Below are 23689 nucleotides of genomic sequence, written 5' to 3'. Positions count from 1 at the left end.
ATAAAAATATGCCTGGAGGAAAAGGGACTCCAGAGTAAATACAAGTAGAGAAAAAGGATTCATTCAACCTCTTACATGTCACTGGAGATTTAAACTGCATCCTAAACCTAGAGGTCTATTTTTCTGCTGTGAGAGACAGCTAGTTCATGAGATCAAACAAAGGATTCAAAAACAGTCCTCAAGAATAATCAACACTTTTTGCTCTAACTCAGCTTTCCTTAGCGTGGGATGTGCATTCTATCCTATTAAAAAATAAATGAGGTACACTAACTTTTAGGTAAGAAGGGTTCAAGCTTTGGATTTATTATTTGAGATTAAATAATACTTGATAACATTATTTGAGTATGAGTTTGCGGCATGAGTCCAGCAACTAAGATTAATTGTAGACTAAATCTACATTTATTCACATTAGAGGGAAAGACCAGATTGGAGAGGAGCAGAGCAGACGAGTCCAGGATGTGGGCTTCAGGGCCAGAGTGCTTGAGTTTACCATTTACTAGTTGTGTGACCTTGGGCAAGGTCCCTTCACGTTCTGTTCCTCAGCTTCCCCAACTGCAAAAAGAAGATAATACATTGAGTGGTTATGAGGCTTAAAAGAGCTAATCATATAGTATATTTAGAGTCTGGCTCACTGTCAATATTCAACAAGACTTAGTCATTTTTATTGGATATACCACAAAATGGATAGTGGCGTTGGGTGCATGCTATGAGACCCAAGGAGGAAGCAGCATGGGATACATGTAAGCCAACTGGGCTTGCTGTACTGAGGTTTAGCGTCCAGTGGTCACCCTCATGGTGGCTCTGCTTGAGGGTGAAGATTTAGTTCATCTGGCTGTGGGACCAGCATTTTAGCTCAAACTCCTGACTGCTAGTCTCAAACATGAAGACCCTTCTTGGGCAGGGATCCTCTTGAAGCCATGCTTGGCATGTTGTCACATACCTCAAAACATCTAACTCACCATGAATCATGGAGAAATCTGTCCCTAACAACGTCTTGGCAGAGGGATGGGGGTGAAAGGTGGGGAGATAGGGTGGTAAGGATTCATATTGCTCACTTTGCAACAAAAACTTAGTGCAATTCACCATTGGATGTGTCTTCTTCATTGGGTAGTTGCCTCATTTCTTTTCTCCTTTCCCATGCTACGAGGCCCCTTCATTGCCCTAAATAGTTCAGTTCTGGCCCTTTGCTTACATTCCTCAACCAAATAAGAGCCTGAGAATTAGATCAATAGTGACCATTTCTACATGCAGCTTATTAAAATATTGGTAAGTACAGATTAACCTCTTTTACAGAAAATTTCTGCTTGTAAGAAAATGTTCTCCATCTATGCTTAAAGCAGAGTAGGTACAGAACAAATAATAGGATCCAACAGCAGTTGAAGGGAAAGTAATCAGAAAAATGAAAAAGGGGAAGTAAGGAGTGGAAACCTCACATATACTGGGATAAATTTAGCATTACACCACTTCGGAAGTTTTTTTCTTGCTTGAAGGTTTTTAAAAGAAAGGGGAAGGAAGAAAGAAGGCCCTAAGAAATTTTATAAAAATAGATAATTAATACCAAACTATAAGAACTGGTTACTTTCTTCTTAGACTATTGCCAAGTAGCCTAGGCTTTTACAAAAGAGCCAATAATAAAAACATTGCAACATTAACATTTATTTAGAATCTCTTTTGAAGCTGTCCTACACGTTTATCAAACTGAAACTTTGTGGGATCTCTGGCATGCCTCAAACACTCAGTACATTTTCACTCTACCTGCTAACTTTAACCAAGAGCTGTTCTCCCTTATGTATTCTAATTCCTTAAAGATTTTGACGGCAAAAAGAGGTAATTAAATGGGTGTAGGTAGCTTCATGTTGGCATTGCTTTAAGTCTGCAAAAAAAAAAGGAGCACTAGTTGCTTCTGTAGTTTCTGAAGGATAAATTTTTACCTGATGTTGCTTGCCTTGCATTTCTAGGTAGAAAGACAACCCATGAGCTTCCTCAACCTGCCAACTGTTTGCTCAGGACCTGGTTCAGCCGCCACCTTCTGGATTTGGAACAAGGCCTGGGAGGCGATGATGTGCAGAGATGGCTCAGGGTCATGCAGCAGATGTCTCAGATCTAAATGGCAAGAAAACCCAGGTAGGAGGTAAAGACTGATGGACATGGTCACTGGTCCAGGTACCAAAGAGCCAACATGCCTACAGCATGCCTAACGTTTTGCAAGCCTCTGCCTAAAAGTTTGTAGGTCAACTCCAGTTTTGACCTACAAAACTTATTTCTTAAGTTGTCAAATATTTTACTCTGTATAGTAATCAGACTGCCTAGTAGTCTACATATAGGCAGATGATCTGGACCTGTTAAGTTTTGACTAATATTGTTAATTTCTAAGTTCCTGTGTTGGTCCTAGAGGTTACTCTTAAATCTTTATTCCCTTTTTTCTACAATATTTTTCACAACATATGATTCTACACTATGTATATGATATAGTTTCCTTGTTTCTAATCTTGGATGTTTCCCATTTTTGCAATGTATTCTATTTTTTTTTTTTTTGAGAGAGAGAGGAAGGAAGGGAGAAACATAAATTTTTTTTGTTCCACTTGTTTATGCATTCATTGGTTAATTTTTCTAAAGATTTTATTTATTTATTTATTTATTTATTTAGAGAGAGGCGAAGGGAGGGAGAAAGAAAGGGAGAGACACATCAATGTGTGAGAGATACATGGTTGCCTCTCACATACCCCCAACCAGGGACCTGGCCCACAACCCAAGCATGTGTCCTAACTAGGAACTGAACTGGTGTCCCTTTGGTTTGTGCACTGGCACTCAATCCACTGAGCCACACCATCCAGGGCTCATTGGTTAATTTGTGTATGTGTCCTGACCAGGGATGTGTCCTAACCTGCAACCTTAGTGTATCAGAACAATATCTAATAGAACTACCTGGCCAGGGCTCCATTTTTGCACTGTAAATAATACTGAAGTGAACATTCCTGTAAATATTTCTGCTTATTTTCATGAATTGGATTCCTAGAAGTGGTATTTATAAGTCAAAGTATATGTTTATTTAAAGGGTTTTGATACATATTACCAAATTTCCCTGTAAAAAAGTTGTATCTATTTATGCTCATATCAGCACATTGTATGATTATGTCAGTTTTGTCCTGATACACCAATGTTGAGTATTAATTAATAATCTTTGCCATTTTGACAGAAAAACACATATTGGTATCTCATCATTTTGTTTTGCAAACTTTTGATTACTAGTAATATTGAATATTTTTAATATATTTATCGGTCATTTGTCTTCTATGAGTTGCTTATTCATATTGATTGCCACTTTTCTTTTAAGAAAGTATGGATTTGTTTTAAGGCTATTAACCATTTATCATATGGCAAATATATCCCCCCCCCATATTATTGCTTATTTCTGCTTATTTTTCAATTTAGTCTGTTACTTTTTGTTTCAAAGTTGGTTTGTAAATTTTTTACATAGACAAATCAACTATTCTTTGACTTCATGGATCTGTGTTTGCATCATATTAGAAAAGGCTCTCAATTTCTAATTCTCTAAGGTTTCAAAAATGCTTAGGAACTCTTAATAGTTAGGAGCTTTATATTTTTTAAGTAGCATGTTAGTGTTTAAACTCATCATGTTTATTTCCAAGATGGAATATGTGACGAGTTTTTAGTTTCTTTTGGTTCCTACAGTAAAATCTGTCTCTACATGTTCTACAGAATCCATAAGGGAGCACTCATCAATTTTGGAATCTAAAGGGATTCAAATTTATTTTGTCATGAAATTAACTTAAATTGAATTTTACCTATTGATATTTTTGTTTAAATTTGCTTGAAATTTCCTGTGGTAAAGAACATAAATATCTTCAAAAACAGAAGGCAGAGACAAATGTATTTGAGAACATAAATTAATTAATTAAAAAAAAAAAAGGAGTGCTAGGGTGAGCCATGGTCAGGTAGCTCAGTTGGTTAGAACATTATTCCTGATACCCCAAGGTTGTGGATTCGATCCCAGGTCAGGGCACATATAAGAAACCACCAATGAATGCATAACCAAGTGGAACAACAAATTTGATATTTCTCTCTCTCTCCCTCCCTCTCTCTCTAAAATCAGTAAATATTTAAAAAAATAAAAAAAGGAGTGCTAGGGTGCTCTACCCTATTTCTAAAACAGATTAGCTACTGTTAGGGAGGGAATAGTGTAGAATTATTTCATTGGGTTGAACCATATAAGATTGCTGATATTTGACTGTTTTGCCCTACAAAATGGCAATTTTCTATGATCCATCCTAATATATGCATATAATTTATATACATACTCTAAATTTTCTATATAGAAGAGGAACTTCGATTCCCCTTTTAGATTAGAAAATAATTAGCTATTTATTTATTTTACTTTTTTATTGAATTTCTTGGGGCAACATTGGTGAAAATAATTTATTTTTAATTAAATAGAATCAACCATGTAGAATCTTTCCTCATAGAATAAAATAATCTACAGGACCTTCCTTTTTTTTTTTTTTTTTTTTTTGCTTCTGGTATCTGTGGGGAAGTAGGAGACCTTGGAGAAAAGTGGCATGATCATTCCTAAATAAGCTTTAGCTTCTGGCTATTCTACCAGTTATATAGTTTTATTTTGAAAGTAGTGAATTATTCAGGATTTTAATTTGGTCCTCAAAGTACTTGCTTTTTGGTTGTAAGACTTTGCATTTCATGGCATTTTTTTAATTGTAGGACTGCTTCTTAAGTGGGAATAAATAATTCTTTGAGTGTTAAATCCTCAAAGCTGTATCGTTATAAAAAGCTTTCACTCACTGACAATTCAGAAAACCATCTGCATGATGCCTGCCTTATATGACTATAAAACATCCTTATTATCAAGTCCTACCACCTTACAGGACAACCACTTATAGAAAATAGTGCTGCACTCATCAGTGTGGTCCTTGTGAGTGTCATCATAATTTACCAAGATAGTATTTCTAGGTAATGTCTTATTTCCCAACATAGTTTTGGAACTGTCCCTGAGGCAATTCATCAAAGCTTGTTTCCAGACAAATAGGGTCATGTTTTTTACTAAAGAGGGAAATTAGACTGGGATGAGCTTGTCATTCAGCTGAAGTCCCCAAGAGCTTCCGCTTACTGCAAAAGTCAGGCTTTCTGATTCTCAGGGTCTCACTCTGCCGCAGGGCCTGCCCACAGTCACTGCCTCAGATACTATCTAACATATGGGCCACGCCAAACCCAAGTGAGTTATCACTTACCATCCTCTATCCACTTAGTACCCTTCATCCGAAGTTCACTGCGATCCAGGTATTTTGAAAAGAGACCTAAATGCAGAATAAAGTCAGTGAGTCTGTGATCTGGTTTTGGCTCTAAGCAGCTGGCAGAACTGGCCTTTGATAATTAGATTGTAAAAACTGGATTTAGAAGTCCTTGATAATTACCTATAGAAAACATAGCCCCTTTCTCCAAAGAAGTATTTCCAAGGCCATCTTCACAAAGAATGGGGATATTCAACAGCATATATTGGGAAAGTTTGGGATAGAAGTGACTGTAGAAATAAAAGGATTTTCTTTGTACCTACAAACAAGACTGTTGCTCTTCTGATAGGAAGTTTTGGACTCTTGGAGAACATCAATGTTTGGGCTAGGATGTTAACTTTCCCCTTGCATTTTTTTCCCTAAGTGGGGAAAAAAGAAAGAGTATAAAGGAGTGAAGTAGTATCACTATTTTTATCAGCCTCACTGTAGTTTCCAGAGTCAAGAACTAGGTTAGATACACATATATACAGTACAGTGCTTGAAATAACTACAGTTGTTCAATGAATATTATGCCACAACAATCCCCTAGACAAAGTTAAATCCTCTGAATGCACCTTGCTCACACCCACTCATGCTGCATATTGTGCCTGTAGTGCCTCTAAATCCATCTTCATTTCTCTGTATCTAAGTCTTCTCTGTTCTCTAAGTTCCACCTTGAGTTCTGCCTCCCTGTGAGCTCTTCCCTGACAGCTCCAGCCTTCCTGATCTAACCCTGCTCTTAGTATTTTGCTGGTACTCCTCTCTTGGCACATGTTTCCCACCTTGAGTTTCTATTTAATATTCCACAGAGGTTTTATCTCCCTTACTAGCTTGCAGGCTCCCCTAGGAAGTTTTAATCCTTGGCATGTGTCTAGGTTCCCCACGGCCTGTTGCACATGGGATGTGTTATGCTTACTGGATGAGGGAGCTTACCTCTCAGTGGATCTCTTACAAGGACAGGTACTTCAGGAATAGGAGGAGGAGAACAGAAATTTGTTCTCATAGGACTTAGGATTCACCATGGGTAATCTGCAGTCTTATCCACTGAGAACACTGAATTTCCTGCTCTGAATACTGTCATCAGTGCATCGGTTATAAGTTTGGTTGCATGTCAGTGAGATAATCCCCAGTGGAAAGTCTGACATAAGGGTACTATGGGCTTCTTAGCCCTGTAAGTCTGATTAGAGGAGCCCATTCTGAGACCTAAAGAGGCTACACATATGGAAGGTCCCTGGGAACAATACTCAGTCTTAGGGCCTTCATTAGGATCCCAGTGGTTCTAGAGTTAATTGTCTAGAAAAAAAGTGGATGGGCCTCCGGAGTTGTTCTGGCTCAAGCATACCCCTAAGATTGGCCCATGGTATCCTTTGTCCAGTTTGTGAGGAGAAAGGATGTCTACAGGGACCTGTAGAGCCAGTGGCATGCTGTCATCATGCTGAATGGCCTATGACAGCATGGCAGCCCTTGCTTGGGGCTCCCTGAACATGCTCTGATGGAGGGTAATACAATTTACTATATACAAGGAAAGGATTAGAAATCATTGTAAAGGAAAAACATGGCTTCATTTTAGTTCACTCCACAAGTAGTTATTTGAGTATGTACTATGAGCTTAACCCTGTAGACTTACCCAGAATTGGGGGGATTCTAAGAATTCACCAGTCTTTTCCATGAGGAAGGGTGGTAATATAAAGTGTATCTGTGACTCCATTGGGAGGAAACTATAGATTCACAGTACAAAACAGTTCACAGATATCAACTTCTGATTAAAAACTACATCTGAAAAAATGTCGGCATATTAAAGGGTTAACAAAACCATTATTTCTCACATACCAAGAATTTGCAGATTGTTTCAACTTCACTAGGGTTGATGTACCAGGGATCTTTGCAGTACACTTCTTGGGGCAGCTTCCACTTCAGAAACTGGGCACATATAGTTAGGACTCGCCTGCTCTCCTGTGAAAACAATGTTCAGAGATCAGTATTTTCAAATATTTTAAGATGAGGTAATCTTTCTTCAAATAAAACTGACACTAAAGTCCAACGTGAAAAGCTGATAAGCTCAGAATTATCTTGGCTGAAGTGAGGAGAGGGGTGGAAAGAACCAGAGTCCTGTCCTCCCTTAACTTCCTCTTAGTCCTTAAAGGGAATCCATAGAATCTGCAGGGTTCTTGGGAGGATGTACAAACCACTGGTCTAGGGCAGAGTGAGAGCTCTCAGATGTAACACCCAGACCAGGGATTTGGGCAGGAGTTTCCACTATCCCATGCTCTACAGATAGGGCTCCTATGCCCACTTGCTGTTCCTGTGTCATTTTTCTGTCAGTCTACCCAGGAAAGTGTAGTTCCTCATTGTCCATGTGGGATCTCTGGAGAGTACTGATCCATTCCTGATTCAGATACTTGAGCAAAATTTAGTGAGTGGGCCTCCCCTCTGTGCGCCGCTCTCAGAATGCCTCCCAACAAACACCTCTGATGACTCCAAGCATTTTGTCCCAGGTCCACTAGATACGTGGGCCACTGAAATTCCATTGGGGACTGATGGAAATACAAATTAGTTCAGCTACTTTGTTTAGTAATTTATAAATATCTAGTAAAGTTAAAGATACCTAGATATTCTGCCTCTGGTTTTACGCCCTCAAGAAACTCCCATATGTATACACAAAGAAATATATAGAAGAATGCTCATTTGCAGCAATGTAATAATAAAAAATTAAAAATCTAAATATCTAGGAATAGGAAAATGGGATAAGTTGTAAGATAGTCACATGATAAAATTCTATGTAGCAGTGAAAATAAAGGAAGTGCGGCTATACAACAGATAAATCTTACAAGAATAATGTTAAACAAAAAGGTTGCTGAAAGATATAGAAATGATACAACATACAAAGTTTTCTTATATATGAGGTTTTAAAACATGAAAAATATTATCACAGAAATTATAAAATAAAATCCAGGATGCCAGTCTTAGGAGAATTCAGTTGGGAATAAGTGCTTGATTAATTTTTCAGCATGAGTGGTAGATATATGGATGTTCATTATCTTCTCTGTATCAGTGATTCGTAAGCTGTTTAATGTTAGATCCTTCCTCTCTGCTTAGGCCAACGCACAGAGGAGCCCTGAAAAGGTGACTAGAGGTTGTTCATGGTTTGAAGAAAAATAAGCCCAGAGGGTCCACTGCTCTAGGCCTTCGCTGATTGCCAAAGGCTGGGTGAGGTGGGGGTGGATGAGTATCAATACCTCCATAGCTCTGTAACCCCTACATGGCAGACTTTCCCATCACTTGGTTGGGAAACTCTGCTTTATACTTTTTGGGGGTCTGACATATTTCACATTTATGGCTATGAGGTCATAAAACTTCCTCTTTAACAAGATGCCAAGGTCTACTGTCATCTTAAATCCTGTTTCTGAACCTGCTTTCAATTCTGTAAGGAGCATAGGTAGGTGAGAGCTCCAGCATTTTTCCAGAATCCTTGGAGTCTAAACCTACTCCTCTAATTTGCTGTAACTGGTGGTTATAGTTAGCACCTTGGGATGGACTTGGGAGATGTGGGACAGTAAGTGCTAATAATGACGACATCCCATTCACAACTCTTATGGCAGAATCTCTAAGATTAAGGAGAGGTAAAGGCTCTCCAGATTGTCAGAGCAGCTACTATTTCTTACTTAGCCACAATAAAAGTCCTTCTGTCACAAGGCTAAGCAGCAGTTCTTAGACAAAAGAAGAAAAAGAATATTATCATTGTCATCAATAAAAATAATTAGTTGAATTGGGCACTGTACCTAGGGCTCTGTACTAGGTCGAATGTTGGGGCTGTTCTACAAAAAGATGTAATACATTTTTTCTTACCCACAAAGGGCCATGATTTGCTACAGAGAAATAGTAATATTTTTTGCGCAATTCACTTAGTCAAGGTAATTAAAAGGTAGCCTTATACCAGAGGAAATGGGAAATAAAGATGGTACCACAAAGTCCCTACCTTCAAAGATATGAACTCTTATTTGCAGATTTTGCTCTGGGTTTGAGGTAAAATCCAGAAAGAAGTTGACAGTAGGCATTACCTCAGCTACTGCATCATTTTCATCCTGAGAGTACAGAAGTAGTGGGACCAAGCTGTCCAGGACTTGGTTCTCTACACCTTTCTTATCTGTATTTTTCACAGACTTTATGGAGGCTCCAAAGAGGGTCATGGAGAAACAATGAACATCAGGTCTCACCTATTAAGGAAATATCCAAAGAGAAGCAACTCACTGAAAAGTGTTCATGCTTAACTTGTAAGAGCCCTAGGTTAGTTGAAATGCCAATCCTAACATGAGGCTATTTAGCTGTAGGTGGCTGAGGGCAAGAAACCAAATGTGTGTGGAAAGAGCAAGGCCTGATGCTTTGTACTACTTGTTACATGTAGTTTGTTGTACATGTAATTCATTATGTGTCATGCATATTAAAAAAAATCTTAGTGATTTAGGATGGGAACATATATATAGTCTACCACCTTGACCCAGTCCTGAATGTTACTTGAAAGGAAAGATAATGTTTCCTTATAGAGCTCTTTCCCCGTCCCATGAAGGAAGGGAGTACCTTGTCAAGTCTCTATGTCTTAGGGTTGTTTTTTTTTAATTTGAAAAATAGTAACACCAACCCTACCAACATTATGGGTCACCCGAAAGGGCCCAAGGAGAGGAGATTTTAAAGTGCTCTGAAATAAAAGTACTATACGAAACAGAGTGTTTATTATTATCCCAACTTCTATTCGCTGTTATGCCAATTACCCTCCCCCTCGGAAAGTCTCTCTGTTCTCATTATCTTACATCGCCAAAAAAGGAGAACAGCGCCCTCATCATGGCCGTCAGGGTAGAGAAATCCATTGTCCTAACAACCTGCAGGAGTATCTGGATGGCCAACAAAACAATCTTCTCGTCGGTTTCACATAACAGGTCTAAGATGCAGGGCATCAGGCTCTTGATATCTTCACTCTGTGTGCCCAAAGGGAACAAGCACATCACCACCTCTCCTGATTGCTCTTCATCCGATACCAAACAAAGTAGGGCACCTTTACTCAGTATCCAGTGCTTACAGAATTTTTTGTACTACAAGCTGGTCACCAACAGAGTAAAGAAGGCATGACTGCCCTCTCTCAGTACTAGCAGGACTGACATGCAGAGAAGGGAGCAGAGTTGTGAGTTGCCTCACAGGGCAGAAGTGGGACCAGGTGAGTGTCCAGTGATATGGAGTTGGGCCTAATGTGAGGAACTGCTCACCTAACAAAAAGAAAGTGGAATGGCTAGCTCAGGTCACAGAAAGTTTGCCAGTATGGAAGGTATTCAAACAGAGGCTAAAAGATTCCTTGGAGGAATCCACTGGGATTCCGCTCTTCTGAAACCCCCCAAATGGAGCAGTCTCAGGGTTTTAATGTTTAAAACATGCATGTAAAAATTAAATAGAATAAGCCACAAATATTCATATATCCAACCAACCAGAGTTTGTTTCAGATACATACAGGGGTGGGCAAAATGGAAAAAAACATGCAGGTTATGATTATTACAATAGCTTTATTAACCCTGTTTCCCATACTTAACAACTGCAAACAATACAGGGGTTTTGCCCACCCCTGTATTTGCAGTAAAAGAAACAGAACTGAAGTAATAAAATAGAAGGGTTAATTTTCTCTTCTGACCTTCTTAGTGTCTAGTTAGGCCCATGGAAGATGAGCTTTCAACATGAATGTCAGTGACTCTTAGATGATAAGGCAACTTGGTACAAGGCATGAAAAGGCACATGAATGTTGTGCAGGTTGTGATGATAATCAAACTGCAGGTTTCAAATATTATGACTATCTGTGAATAGACCTTTTTATTTTTTTAAATCTCATTAAGTGTCTACACTTGCGTATTTCCTAGGTATAGATTTCAAACGGTACAAAAGTATGCACTCCCGCCCTCTCATGCGCCCAGCTACACAATTTTCCTCCTCAGTTATTACTAATTTCTTGTGTATCTTTCTGGGGTATGTTTTATTTGTGGCTTATGAGTCAGTGGTCTGGGGCCCCCTCCTACCATCTCCCGGTGTCTGATAAGATAGCACAGTCCCCTGAGGGCAAGAATTTTAAAGACATTATCTCCATGATATAGCCAGTCTTTCAAGCGGTCCACAGAGTATATGCTGGGCAGTCTCCTAGCCACTGGACTCTGGAGAAGCTGAAAGAATCCAGAAATCGGTCAAAGAAGTTAACTTTAAGCCCTTTTTCATGAAAGGAGCCACCTTCCCACCAACTCCAAAATACTAACCCTTTAAAACCTGTACTATACAGCATATACATTACAAGGTGATGGTTACACTGTAGGCAAGTAAGGAATGCTGAATAACGAATTATGTGGAAAGAAGAATTTCAGTAGGCTTGAATCTGAAACTACTTCTATCCCAAGTTTGAAACGGATCGCAGCCTGCCACTAAGTTGAATAGGGCCTAGGAAGGCAGGCCCCGCTGCTTCATAGGCTTCCTGAATCCAGCTTCTAAGTAAGGAGTCTTACCTCCACAAAAAAACCTGCAGATGTGAGTTTATGTTTATCATTCCCTCGGTTAAGAAGAGGGACTAACAAGTACAAGATCTTATGTGCAAGGACGTGATTTCTTTCCAGCAATGCACTGAAAAACAGAATAAAAAGAGAACAACTCTTAGAAATATTCCTGTAAGTAGAGAGCATTTTTCCCATGGCTGGGGGCCCTCCAAAGTGTTTGCCCAGCTTTGGGTGCACAGGAGGGTATGGCAGGGCCAGGACCTCTGATAATTTTGCCCAGCTTGTGATGAGGTTATTCAACCTTGGTTGCTGTGGTAACTAAAAGGGGGGAAAATACCTTAAAACAAGGCTGCTTTAGAGCAGGTATGCATGTCAAAGCAGCCTTACTTGGCTAGGAGAGACACTCCCTGAAGATGGCAATCTTTTCTTGCCAGGAGGGTCCATCCTTTATTCTTTTCCATGATGTGGAATTCCTGCAAGCACCATGTTCTGAGGAGGAGAGTCTTTGTAGCCTGTATGGCAAAGCTAAATCAGACAAAAACAGAGCAGGTGAATAGAACAGGTCCTTACAACTCCACCAGCATACAATGACCCTGTTCTCACTGAGGAGGGCCATGCATGGATAGCTGCTAGACTGTAATTCTCTTCTTTCTAGATTTCCCAAAAGCCTCTGAATGCTCTAATAACTGAAAGACCCCTCACTCAAATTATAGGCAGAAAGAAACCTGACTAGATTTTGTTTCCTTGAGATTCGGGAAGAAATCTATGTTAAAACAAATGATATGGGATGCTAAACTGATACCCACTGCTTTTTTGTAAAGGTTTATTTAGACACTACTTATTTATAACCCATAAAATTTACCTCCACTACTTTTTAAAACTACTTATTGAACTAGTATCTTGGATATGAGAGAATCTGAAAGCTGGAAGGATCCTGGGAGAGTACCTAGCCTGACCTCACTTACAGATGAGGAAATTGAGGCACAGGACCACAGAAGAATTTGCCCACAGTACACAGCTAGTTAAATGAATTAGAACTCAGTTTTTCCGACTCTTAGTCAGGTGTTCTCAAACATTTCCTGTCAGAGCACTTCCTTTGAAAGAAATCCATGTGCCACAGAAACACTAAGAAATATCTACTGATAGCCTAATGGGTAACTAAAAACACCTCTGTGCAATAAAGCAGAAATGGGAAATTGTTCAATTGTGGATCTGAATGGTTTTGGAGGTCGGTTTAAGGCTGTTTTGCTAGTCTCTGTCTCCGTTTGATTTTTCAAAAAAGACTGGAATAATATCAGATATCATTTTGCAGAGCAACTGGACCCAGATAGCCTAATTTACCTTGGCACCAATAAAACCAAGGACAACCAATGGGAACCAGAATAATTCTTGGACGTTTCATCTTGACATCTCATGAGGGTAGCAGACTGTAAGCTCTCCCACGATTGGGACCACATCGTGGCCATCCTTGTGTTCACTACACTGCTTGGTGCTTAGTAAGTGTTACTTAAGGTCAGTAAAATCACAACGGGCAGTAGTACCACAAAGGGGTGACCTTTGAAGGCATTTCCTGTTCAGCATACAGGCCAGCTGGGATGGTGACATCAGACATGGTGAGGCCGATGCTGTGGTGAATCTGGATGAGCAGTGTCATGAGAAGCTGAGGAAAGAGTTGGAATGTAGCTTCTGGGAGCTTGTTTCCCATAAACACCTCATAAAGGGCCTCTGTTGCCTGTGGTAGAAAAGGCACACAGCAGAGGTGAATGTGCTGGCCTTAATCCTTGCTATTGCTTTACTTCTGCTTGTGCCAGAGCATGCTTTCTGGTTCTACTATCCCAAAAGTGGAACAGTAGTGGTACTCAGTGAAGGGAAGTGAAAGTGAGGGGAAAAGGAATAGAAGTAAAGTGGTCATTAAAAGTTACCAAAGAGTGAGGGGGAGTCCTGAAATCCAGAAATAAACTATAAAGGAAACTATTAACATATTTGACCACATACAAATAAAAAGCTGGGAAAAATTTATCATAAACAAAGTTAGAACACAAATAGCCTGGGAAAGTATTTGCATCAATGTGATATTCTTAATATATAAAATTCTCTCACATATCAGTAAGAAAAAATGTTAAGGCTTGCTACTCAAAATGTGGGCCACGCACCAGTAGCACTGGCATCAACCTGGGAGCTGGTTAGAAAAGGAGAATTGAAAGCCCTGCCCCAGACCTTTTGCATCAGAATCTGCATTTCAATCAGATCTCTAGATGACTGGGGTTTGTGTGCATATTAAAACTGTGATGCACTGGAATACAGGACATGAGCAGACAGGACACAAAAGAAGAATTATAAATAGCCAATTAAAAAACATACAAATGTTCCACCTCACCAATAATGAAATTATAACTAAAACATGTCCTTTTTCACCTATTCTCCAGGCAACAATGAAAAGGCTAGTAATGCCCCATGCGGTGAGTGTGGGTAAATGGGCACTCTCATACATGACTGGTAGAACGGCAACATTCTAGAGGACCATCTGGGAACATCATCAAAATTTTCAGTAAGCCCACCTTTTGACCTAGAAATCCCCCTTCAATGCACTTTATCTTAAGAAAATAATTGGGTATATACAGTGTAACAAAATTTATGTGTGTATAATTAAGTTTGCTACAGCACTGTTTTAATGGCAAAAGTTTGAAAATTGTCAGAATGTTCACTAATATGAAACATGATAATAAAATAAATGGTTTTGTACCCTGTATTACCTATTTTTAAAAAGTTAATTAAAAATAAATTACTATGCAGTCATGAAAAGGATAATAGAGAGCCTCAAGTATTGATATGGAAAGTAGCTCATATATTGTTAAATAAAAAACAACAGGTCATCACATGATACATGTGTTATGATCCTATATATATGTATATACAAAAACTCTATAGACTAATATAATGAAATAGCTTTGGGTGCCCTAAGTCCTAAAACTGTACTAAAATGACATTACAGGTATTTTTAAAAAGGCATAAATCTGTAAGAACCATAAGAGAAGAGGAGAACAATAGTAGAAAGTGTGATGATATGATAAGTTAGGCCAGGGAAAGCTGAACCATAAATGGTAGGCAAGAAATGAAAGTAAAAAGTACATGTGGATACTGAGGGAAGCTGTGCATGTGGGGGGCAGGGAGTACGTTGGAATGCTGTACTTTCTGCTCAATTTTGTTGTGAACCTAAAACTGCCGAAAAAAAAATAAAGTCTATTTAAAAGGAAAAAAGAGGGAAAAACATACTGAACACATATACAGAAGTTCATATTTGTATAAACACTTCTAAAAAGTTCTCTTTTAGGGAGACAATATATAGCCGTTATTTAAATATTTACCATCTGGTCCTTTACAGAAAAGATTGGCAGACCTCTGCTTAAGGACGACCTTTACTTCCTACTTTATATTATGTATTACTTGAAAAATTTTTTTCACAAGTTTGTATTACTTTTAACCACGATGATATATATTTTTTCAAGGATAAGGGAAGGAATGTTTAAAATACATTAAACCATACTGATTCCTTCACTCTCCCTAGCCCCTCCATGTCAATCCACTGGTAGAGACATGTAGATTTATGAATGGGTGACAGAAACAAACTTTGAGAGGAACCAAAAGGAACACTCTCCGGAAAGGGTGTTGGGCCGGTCATCCCAAAGGGGAGCACGGCAGGCTGAGGCTGGAGGGACAGAGCTCAATGGCTTACAGATACAGCTACATAGGCCATCTTCTCCTGGGTGGGCACATCATGGCATTTCTGCAGCTTCCTCAGGAGCCTCAACAGAATCCAGGTAGTGCTGGGTGGCTCCACCTTCAGAGTTCTCCACATCTCAGCCAGGTCCCTGGAAATCCCAGAGTAAGTAGCTTCAGAAGAACGGCTTCTCTAAGGCCTATCATGACTACAACGTTTTTAGAATGTTTGGAATACAATCTATATGAGGTTTCCTGTTGTTTAGTTCTTCAGGGTAGCAAAAACAAAACCAAACCTCTACTATCTGATTTTGTAAGAGTCACTCCCAAGGTCTTATAGACTGAAGTCCCTATTGCCTCAGCATGGACTTCAAGACCATTCTCAAACTGGCCCTAACTTACCTTTTCAGTCTCATAACCTCCCTATCACATACTTAGTGCTCTAGCTGCCCTAAACCACTCACCTTTAACAAATAAACAATGAACTCTGAAAACCCTATACCTTTGCTTATGTTATTTCCTAAAACTGAAAGGTCCTTTCTAAAACTCTCAGCGGCCCATCAAAATCCTTCCAGGTCCAGATCCAATGTCATCTCTTCTGTGAAGCCTTTGCTATTTCTTCACCATGTCATTCATGAGAGTTCCCATAATACTTTAAAAATTTGTCCTTTATAGAGGTCTTATATGCGCTATTGCTGGTTCTCTGTATGTGTGCCTATCTGTTCCCTCTGAAGGGAAGGGATACATCTGGCTTTTCTTCTATGAATCCTTCAGGGTCTAGCAAAATGCCAGGCTCACAGAAGGCATTCAAAAACATACTTATTCAGTCTAGTAGATGGTCCTCTAATTTTGGCTAATATCAAGCCATGAAACAAAGCTTTGATCCTCCTTAAAAGATATCTTTTTAGAGCCTGCATATAATAACTTCTCTTCTACCACTGACTCAAAAGTAGGGTCTGAGTTACATAAACACTGTGGGGGAGCATTACAGGGGACGAGGAGAAGACTGGGAGTTACTCATGCTTTTATTCCATCCTTTTATTTTCAGAATCTACCTAAGTATCTTTGTGCGTTCGACTCATTGTTTTTTTAAAGTGTGGCTTTCCAACTATCTGCTCAGAATCACTCTAAAATTTGAGAGGCTTAAAGACTACTCCAGCATTTCACTCCTTACTTTGGTAATTCTAATCTGTGAATAAAACAAAGTTTGATTCTAAAGGACTCCTAAAAGGAAGAAGGCTGGAGGCTGCGTAGGATACTGAAAAGGCTCCTGGCTGGGGAAACACCTTGTAGACTATTAACATTCATGAAGGACTTGAGAAGGTATTGTGAAAGAAGGGTTTTGAAATGCTTTTGGTTCTGCACATTTGTAAGCATGCTGGGAATGCATCTGAATTAGGAAAACACACACATGGGCCTATTAGTCCTCACAAAGTTTAGTGTTGAAAACATCATCTGGAGAGTCTGTTAAAAATATGGAACAGGGCTCACTTCCAGTGATACAGATTCTGTAGATGTAACATTGTTTTTGTTTGCCCATCATTTGGGAATGAGCATTCATTAAACTGTTTAATACTTTCCTGGCATTTATTTTTGCTACTCCTGTCCAGAATGTCTCTTCTACTCCCCCATCCTCCTGTCTACTTGGCTAATTCACACTAAAAACTCACCTAGAGGCCTGCAGGTATCTCAGTTTGTTAGAGAGTCTTCCTGATACACCAAGTTTGCGTTGTTTTGTTTTTTTTAAAGATTTTATTTATTTATTTTTAGAGAGGGGGAGGGGAGAAAGAAAGAGAGGGAGAGAAACATCAATGTGTGGTTGCCCCTTGGGCGCCCCACGCTGGGGAACTGACCCACAACCCAGGCATGTGCGAATTGAACCCCCAACCTTTTGGTGCATGGGAGGACAACCTTCCAGCCTATGAACCATATCAATGTGCCAGGGCAGAATATCATTAGACTTTTTTTTAGGGCAACCATATTCTACAATACACACCCAAATTTAATCCCGAGGCTATACCAGGTTCTGTTACCTGTCATATGGTACTGGATGATACAGAAGGTGGCTGATCACTATATCTGTGTACTTGGGCCTGGAGATAAACAAACTCACGGTAGTTATGACTTGTTGGCGGACTTTAGGCTGGCTGATCATGGATAGCTGGGCACAGATAACTCCTATAATTTCTGGCACCTGAAGAGGGAAAAGAAATCACTAAGACCTTAATCCTGTGTGACACTGATATGTAACTGAGGATACTATGGTTATTTCTGGAAGGTCCTGGGGTTGACTTTTAAAACAGAACTGTTGCTCTGACTGGTTTCACTCAGTTGGTTGAGCGTCATCCTGAAAGGCAAAAGGTCTCTGGTTCGATTCCGCTCAGGGCACATGCCTGGGCTGCAGGCTTGGTCCCCAGTTAGGGCATGTGTGAGAGGCAACCAATCAATGTTTTTCTCCCTTTCTTTCTCTCCTCCTCTCTCTAAAAGTAAATAAATAATTTTTTAAAAATCAGGATCTTTTTTTTAAAATTATCAAAACTACATAAAATATAGCCATATGTATGTATATGCACATAAAAGGATTTGGAAGAACATATACACAAAGATGTCAATAATGTGTCTGAGTGATATTAACTTTTTTGCTTATGTATTTTTCTAATTTTTTCTCAACGATTATGTATTGATTTTACAATAAGACAAACTACTAAATTTAGTGTTGCAAGTAAGCTGGATTTTTTTCACTCTGATTCTGAGATTGGCAGAGGAGTCATACCTGCCACTGGACTTTGGTCCATTTCTCTGCTTGAACCTACGCTTCCTGCTTGTAGACTTGTGACTTCCAGGCTCTGGGGAAATATCAGCACCTCAGACAGGCAGGCCTCAACAACCAAATATAAATGCTTGTCATTATCACCAGTTGCCAGAAACTGGTTTAAGGATGGCAGGTGATGTACTTCTGGCCAGAGAAACAGGAGGGAAAATCTACTGGGGGTTATTGGGAAAGAGTTCCCTCTTTGATTAAAGGGACAAAAGGCAAACATCTCTCTTCTTTGCTGAGCAGTCTTGTCTTATCTGGTCATAAAGTGTGAAACTGTGGCAAGTATCTTATGGCTATATGAACAGGCAAAGTGGGAAGATGCAAAAGTCTCTGCCTCTCTGATAACATTGTTGAGTTACCAAACCAATCCCAGAAAATATACTCTATTTCCAGACTTCTTATTTTATTATATGAAATGATAAATCCTTGGTTTGAGCTTCTCACAGCTGGTTTTTTAAACAGCTGAAAGCACCAGGCTGATATGTGTTCATCTCACTGTACTCTCATTATATGGTTCTTTTTGCATCTTTGCTATTTTAATAGCTTAAAAATGAGTTTTCATCATTTACTAATTATGTATTCTTTTATCAAAGTACACACAATTTTAAAGTTCCAGTGGTATTTCAAGGCTTTCTCTTGCCTATTCCCCAGGTCTGCTCTCCAAAGACAACTACTTTTATCGCTTCCAGTATGTTCTTCCATATTTCTAAGTGATATAATTATATTGTTATTTCTTGATATATTAATTTTAGATACATTTAAATAAATTCTCTTGATTTTATACTTACTAAGTCAGCCCCCTTCTAGGATCACTAATGGCTTTTTAAAAATTTGACACTATTAATCAACCTGGATGAGGATCTGAAGTAAAGTTACCATTCTAGTATGTACTAATTACATCTTCCCAGAAAAACGGTACTCTTCTGGAAAATATGGACTACACCTTAGATTTGTAAAAATTGCCTTCCCTAGTTGCATTCACAGTAGTTGTTTATTATATAATTGTTGAATAGATGGATGTTCAACATTGACCAAATGGACTAAGGCTTTGACCCTGGCCTCCTTCAGCAGTTGTTCTCAGAGGAATAGAAGCAGCAGAAGAGACCCCAGCAGCTGCAGGAGGGAGAAGTGTTGCCGATATTTTAAACCCAGGAAATGGCCACTGAGCTTTTTACCTTTTCAAATCGGGACTCTGCATTTTTCACCAATGATATTAGCAATTCTGCTGACTGCTGGGTACAGGGATATTTCAGATTTTTTAGGCCATCCACTATAGTCAGTGCAAACTGGCAGAGCTCATCTGAATCGAGAAAAACTTCGAAGATCTGAAATGATTTAGGATAAATGAACTTCCAAGATATATGGTATGATAGAGCACCGAAAAAGGACATCAATTCTAAGTTAACAATCAGGCAAATGTTTAAATATGTACAATGATGTTTCCTTCAGTTCTGTTTATAAAAGTGAAAAACTGGAAGCAACCCAAATGTCCACTGCTGGGACTCTGCATGGCCTGTCATAGCTCTGACTTTTAGAAAGACTTATTACTGAGAAAGAGTCACACTTTCATAGGAATAGAACTAAAAGAAAGCCCTAATGCTATATAGATGACAGGGTCCCAGGCATAGCTAAAAATACGTTGTTTGAAGACAATGTATTGAAAGAATATGTCATTCTGCTTCTCACTGCACTTGTATATAAGGTCCATCCCACAATTATAATAGGTATAATTTGACTGGGTACTTCCTATGTGACAGGCACTAAGCAAAGCATTTTCCATACCAGCATCTCATATAACACTTACAGCATTTGAGTCATCCCAATTTTTACAGGTCCCCCTTGTACAGATGAGGAAACTGATGCACAGAGAATTTAAGTTACCTGATATCTTTGACCCTACATAAGACCTGTAGGCTTTCTTTTCCCCCCAGCCCCCTAACATAATGTCTGGTACTTGGTAGATGCTTAAATATTGGGTGAATAATGAATAAGTATACCAATTAAAAAGTGTATGGCTTTTGGGATCAACTACATTCTCTTACAGCTCCTTTTTGTGACAACGGTTTATGTATGTAAGAGGCTGGCTAGGGTTAAGAGGACAATTAATGGGAACAGAATTTGCTCTGGTTGGGTAGTTCAGTTGGTTAGAGCATTGTCCTGATACACTAAGGTTGTGGTTTTGATCCCTGGTCAGGGCACATACAACAAACAACCAATGAATGCATGTTTCTCTCTCCCTTCTGCTCTAAAATATTTTTTTGTCTTCACTTGAGGACACATTTTTCACTGCTTTCGGATAGAGAAAAAGGGAGAGAGGGAAACATCGATGCAAGAGAGAAGCACAGATCAGTTGCTTCCCACATGTGCCTGGATTGGGGATCAAATCTGCAACTTAGGAATGTACCCTGATTGGGAATCGAACCCACAACCTTTTGACACTCCAACCGAGCCACACCAGCCAGGGTTCTAAATTTTTTTTTTTTAATGGGAGCAGTCCTGACTGGTATGGTTCAGTTGGTTGGGCATTGTCCTGCAAAGCAAAAGGCCACCTCTTCAATTCCTGGTCAGGGCACATGCTGAGGTTGAGGGTTCGGTCCCTGGCCAGGGCATGTACAAGAGGAAACCAATAGATGTTTCTCTCCCTTTCTCCCTCCTTTCCCATCTCTCTATAAATAAATAAATAAAATCTTTTTAAAAAAATTGGAGCAGAGCTTGTCTGAAGAAACTGTCCATAGTGACCTTGGCCCCATTTAATAAATTACCAGAACTTTTCCCAAAGTGTTTTTACCACTTTACAATCCCATGAACAAATGTATAAGACTCTGGTTGTTTCCCATCCTCTCCAACATTTCCAGTTGTCTGTCTTAATACTTTTTGCCATTCTGATTACCTGGCCAACTTTGAAGGGACAACTGTAGAACTGTTTAATACTGAGGCATTCTAAGAGCTCTTGACATTTTTTCATTGCTCCTCTCAAGCTTCGGTGATTTTTCTTGTCCTCAGTGATATCTGAAAAGAAAATATTAAATATTGATACTTTCTGGCTTATTTCTTTCTTCTTGATTTTGCAAGTCTGGTTGATTTCCAGGTTGAAGTGGATCCCAAGATTGCTCTTCTTGTCTTTTTCACTTGAATAAAAATGCCTGGGGGAAGGAGTGTGTGTTAATCTGAAGGCTGATTTGTTTCCTCTCTGTTGTAGCACAATATATAAGAAGGGCTGAAAGAAAAAGCTTTTTGTAAAAGCAGAGCTTTGGAGTGATTTGGGCGTACAACTAAGACATGCTAAACCTTTCCCCATGAGAGGACCTTTGAGGGGGCTCCCGATGAAGCTCAGGTCCCCACAAAAAATTGCACAATTTCGTACTGTATCTCATATTCTGATATCAGAACTTTTTATGTGTATAGTTTTGCTGATTATTGAGTCTGCCAATACTCCCTCACAGTGCCTTCTGTTTCTCTAGAAATTTATTCAGGGGAAGTCTTTGAGCCCTTGGTTGAGGATACTATCTCCTCAACTAGAAAAAAAGCTCTTTGGGGGAAGGGACCTTACCTGTCTTGTTCACCAGTGCACTCCTAAAGAACAGTAGTTCTTCACAAATATTTGTTGAATAAGTAATTAGCCATACTTCCTTGACTCGATGTCTCGGTAGACAGTTCTCATACTTGGAGCTGCCCAGAGATTAGATTGCCACTTTGGGAAGCATGGAGCTTCCTTATCCAGGGATGAGTGAGCCCAGGCAACTACATAGTGGGGATAGAGTAGACTAAGGCTCAAGCACTGGGTGTGTTGCTTGGTTAGGTATCTTCTGAAGTCCCTCTTTCTATTTTCCAAACTCCTCAAGCTCATATCATACCTGCTAAAAGCCCTTTCTCGTGCTGTTCCCTCTGCCTGTGTTCTTCTTACTTTTCACTTGGCTAATGTTCTTTTTCAGATTATCTTCAGAGAGGTCTTTTCTGAACCCCATACTAGATGTGATTCTTACTCATAGCCCCAGTATTTGCCCTTCACTGCAATTATCTTTATTTATAACAACAGAGTTATTTGTGATTCTTTGATTGTCTGACTCACCCACTAGGCTCTGTTATATAAGGACTGGACCCTTACTGTTGTATCCCAAGTAAGTACTCAGTAAACATTTATGAGATAAATAAATGAACAAAGGCCCAAATGATGGCAAGAACCTTTTCCACTTCTGACCAAACTAATCACTACATGTTTAGATACTCAACTCCATGGCCATGTATGCGGCTGACATGGATGAGTCTAATCCAGGGTTATAATTCTAACCATTAAGTCAGTGTTGCTTCATCTCTAACTATGGACTAGGCACCTTTCTCATTATAAACTACTGTAAAAAGTCCTCCCAGGATGTGAGGAGTCAGGGTGCAGGAAGATGGGTGCTTGTGTTGTACTAGAGAATTTATTCAGGGCTTGGCTGCCTTCAGCAGTGCCTTACACTTCAGCCGCAAGGTGATATGTAGCAGGTAATGCATGCCCTCTGCAGCCTCCTCGGCCACCTCTTTCAGTAGGTCCCCACACAGTAGAGCCATCCGAGCCACTAGTTGTCCAAGTCTTTGGAATTGCAGTGGAAGCTAGTTAGGTAGAAAAAGAAAAATGCCATTATAATACAGGTGTATTTAGTATCTTAGATTTAAGTTAATGAGAATTCCACTTTGACCACCTATTCAAGAAAAGTGCAAGAGTCATTCATCCCTTGGATCTCATTAGGGTTATTATTTAACATGTGTAGATACACTATATCTAGCAAATTATAGCAAATATGGCAACCTCTAACCTAAGTAAGCAATCTAAGAAATGAAAAAGTTTATATGTAAATATGTTCATTTTAGTACTGTTTTAAAGACCCCACATTGAAAATAATTGTCCAAGAGTAAAGAAAACTATGGTTTGGCCACCCTAAGAATACAATGATTAGGAATCAGGTATCCTAGGAAATTATAATAATGCAGAAAAATGTGCTAGTCTTCTATGTGAAAAAGTTGGATACAAAGTTAAGGTGTACCATTTAATACTATTTTAAAGATGTATTTATTGGTATTTTGCCTTACTATGGGAAAAAAAGTAAAGTAGCTGGCAAAAAGCATATCTGCAAAAGAAATATAAGTTAAAATAAATAGTGAAAATGGGATAAAATAAAAAATGAAGGTAGAGAAGATAAATTAAGAATTTGTTTAGCATACAGAATGCATAGTCATCATTTGCTTGAGATAAGCCATGGAGCTAGGCCACAGAGGTAGGCTCTGGATTTTCTCAGGGCTAATGCAGAGGTACACACAATGTCCATACAAAGTAATTCAAATCGCCCATAAGAAGCAAAAAG

The 23689-nt window shown here is 39.2% G+C and overlaps 1 protein-coding gene across 1 annotated transcript in view; it reads right to left on the bottom strand.

The window, feature by feature from the left end:
- Nucleotides 1–1937: 1937 nt before the first annotated feature.
- The window catches only part of MROH8 (maestro heat like repeat family member 8), a 36325-nt gene continuing 14573 nt past the window's right edge, over nucleotides 1938–23689 (bottom strand). The window contains exons 10-24 of the mRNA XM_054573783.1: nucleotides 22805–22940; nucleotides 21238–21356; nucleotides 19523–19672; nucleotides 17563–17723; nucleotides 15546–15681; nucleotides 13354–13544; nucleotides 12200–12337; nucleotides 11825–11939; nucleotides 11351–11491; nucleotides 10106–10270; nucleotides 9359–9514; nucleotides 7131–7253; nucleotides 5581–5680; nucleotides 5262–5327; nucleotides 1938–2103 (exon numbers count right to left, since the gene is read on the bottom strand). Coding sequence (XP_054429758.1) covers nucleotides 1955–2103; nucleotides 5262–5327; nucleotides 5581–5680; nucleotides 7131–7253; nucleotides 9359–9514; nucleotides 10106–10270; nucleotides 11351–11491; nucleotides 11825–11939; nucleotides 12200–12337; nucleotides 13354–13544; nucleotides 15546–15681; nucleotides 17563–17723; nucleotides 19523–19672; nucleotides 21238–21356; nucleotides 22805–22940 — 2046 coding nt within the window. The 3' untranslated portion in view covers nucleotides 1938–1954. The remainder of the gene's footprint in view (nucleotides 2104–5261; nucleotides 5328–5580; nucleotides 5681–7130; nucleotides 7254–9358; nucleotides 9515–10105; nucleotides 10271–11350; nucleotides 11492–11824; nucleotides 11940–12199; nucleotides 12338–13353; nucleotides 13545–15545; nucleotides 15682–17562; nucleotides 17724–19522; nucleotides 19673–21237; nucleotides 21357–22804; nucleotides 22941–23689) is intronic.

The sequence above is a fragment of the Pteronotus mesoamericanus genome, unplaced genomic scaffold, assembly GCF_021234165.1.
Source record: "Pteronotus mesoamericanus isolate MK-2021 breed Mesoamerican mustached bat unplaced genomic scaffold, CSHL_Meso_final contig_25, whole genome shotgun sequence".
NCBI lineage: Eukaryota > Metazoa > Chordata > Mammalia > Chiroptera > Mormoopidae > Pteronotus > Pteronotus mesoamericanus.
This window is presented reverse-complemented; position numbering and strand designations above follow the sequence as displayed.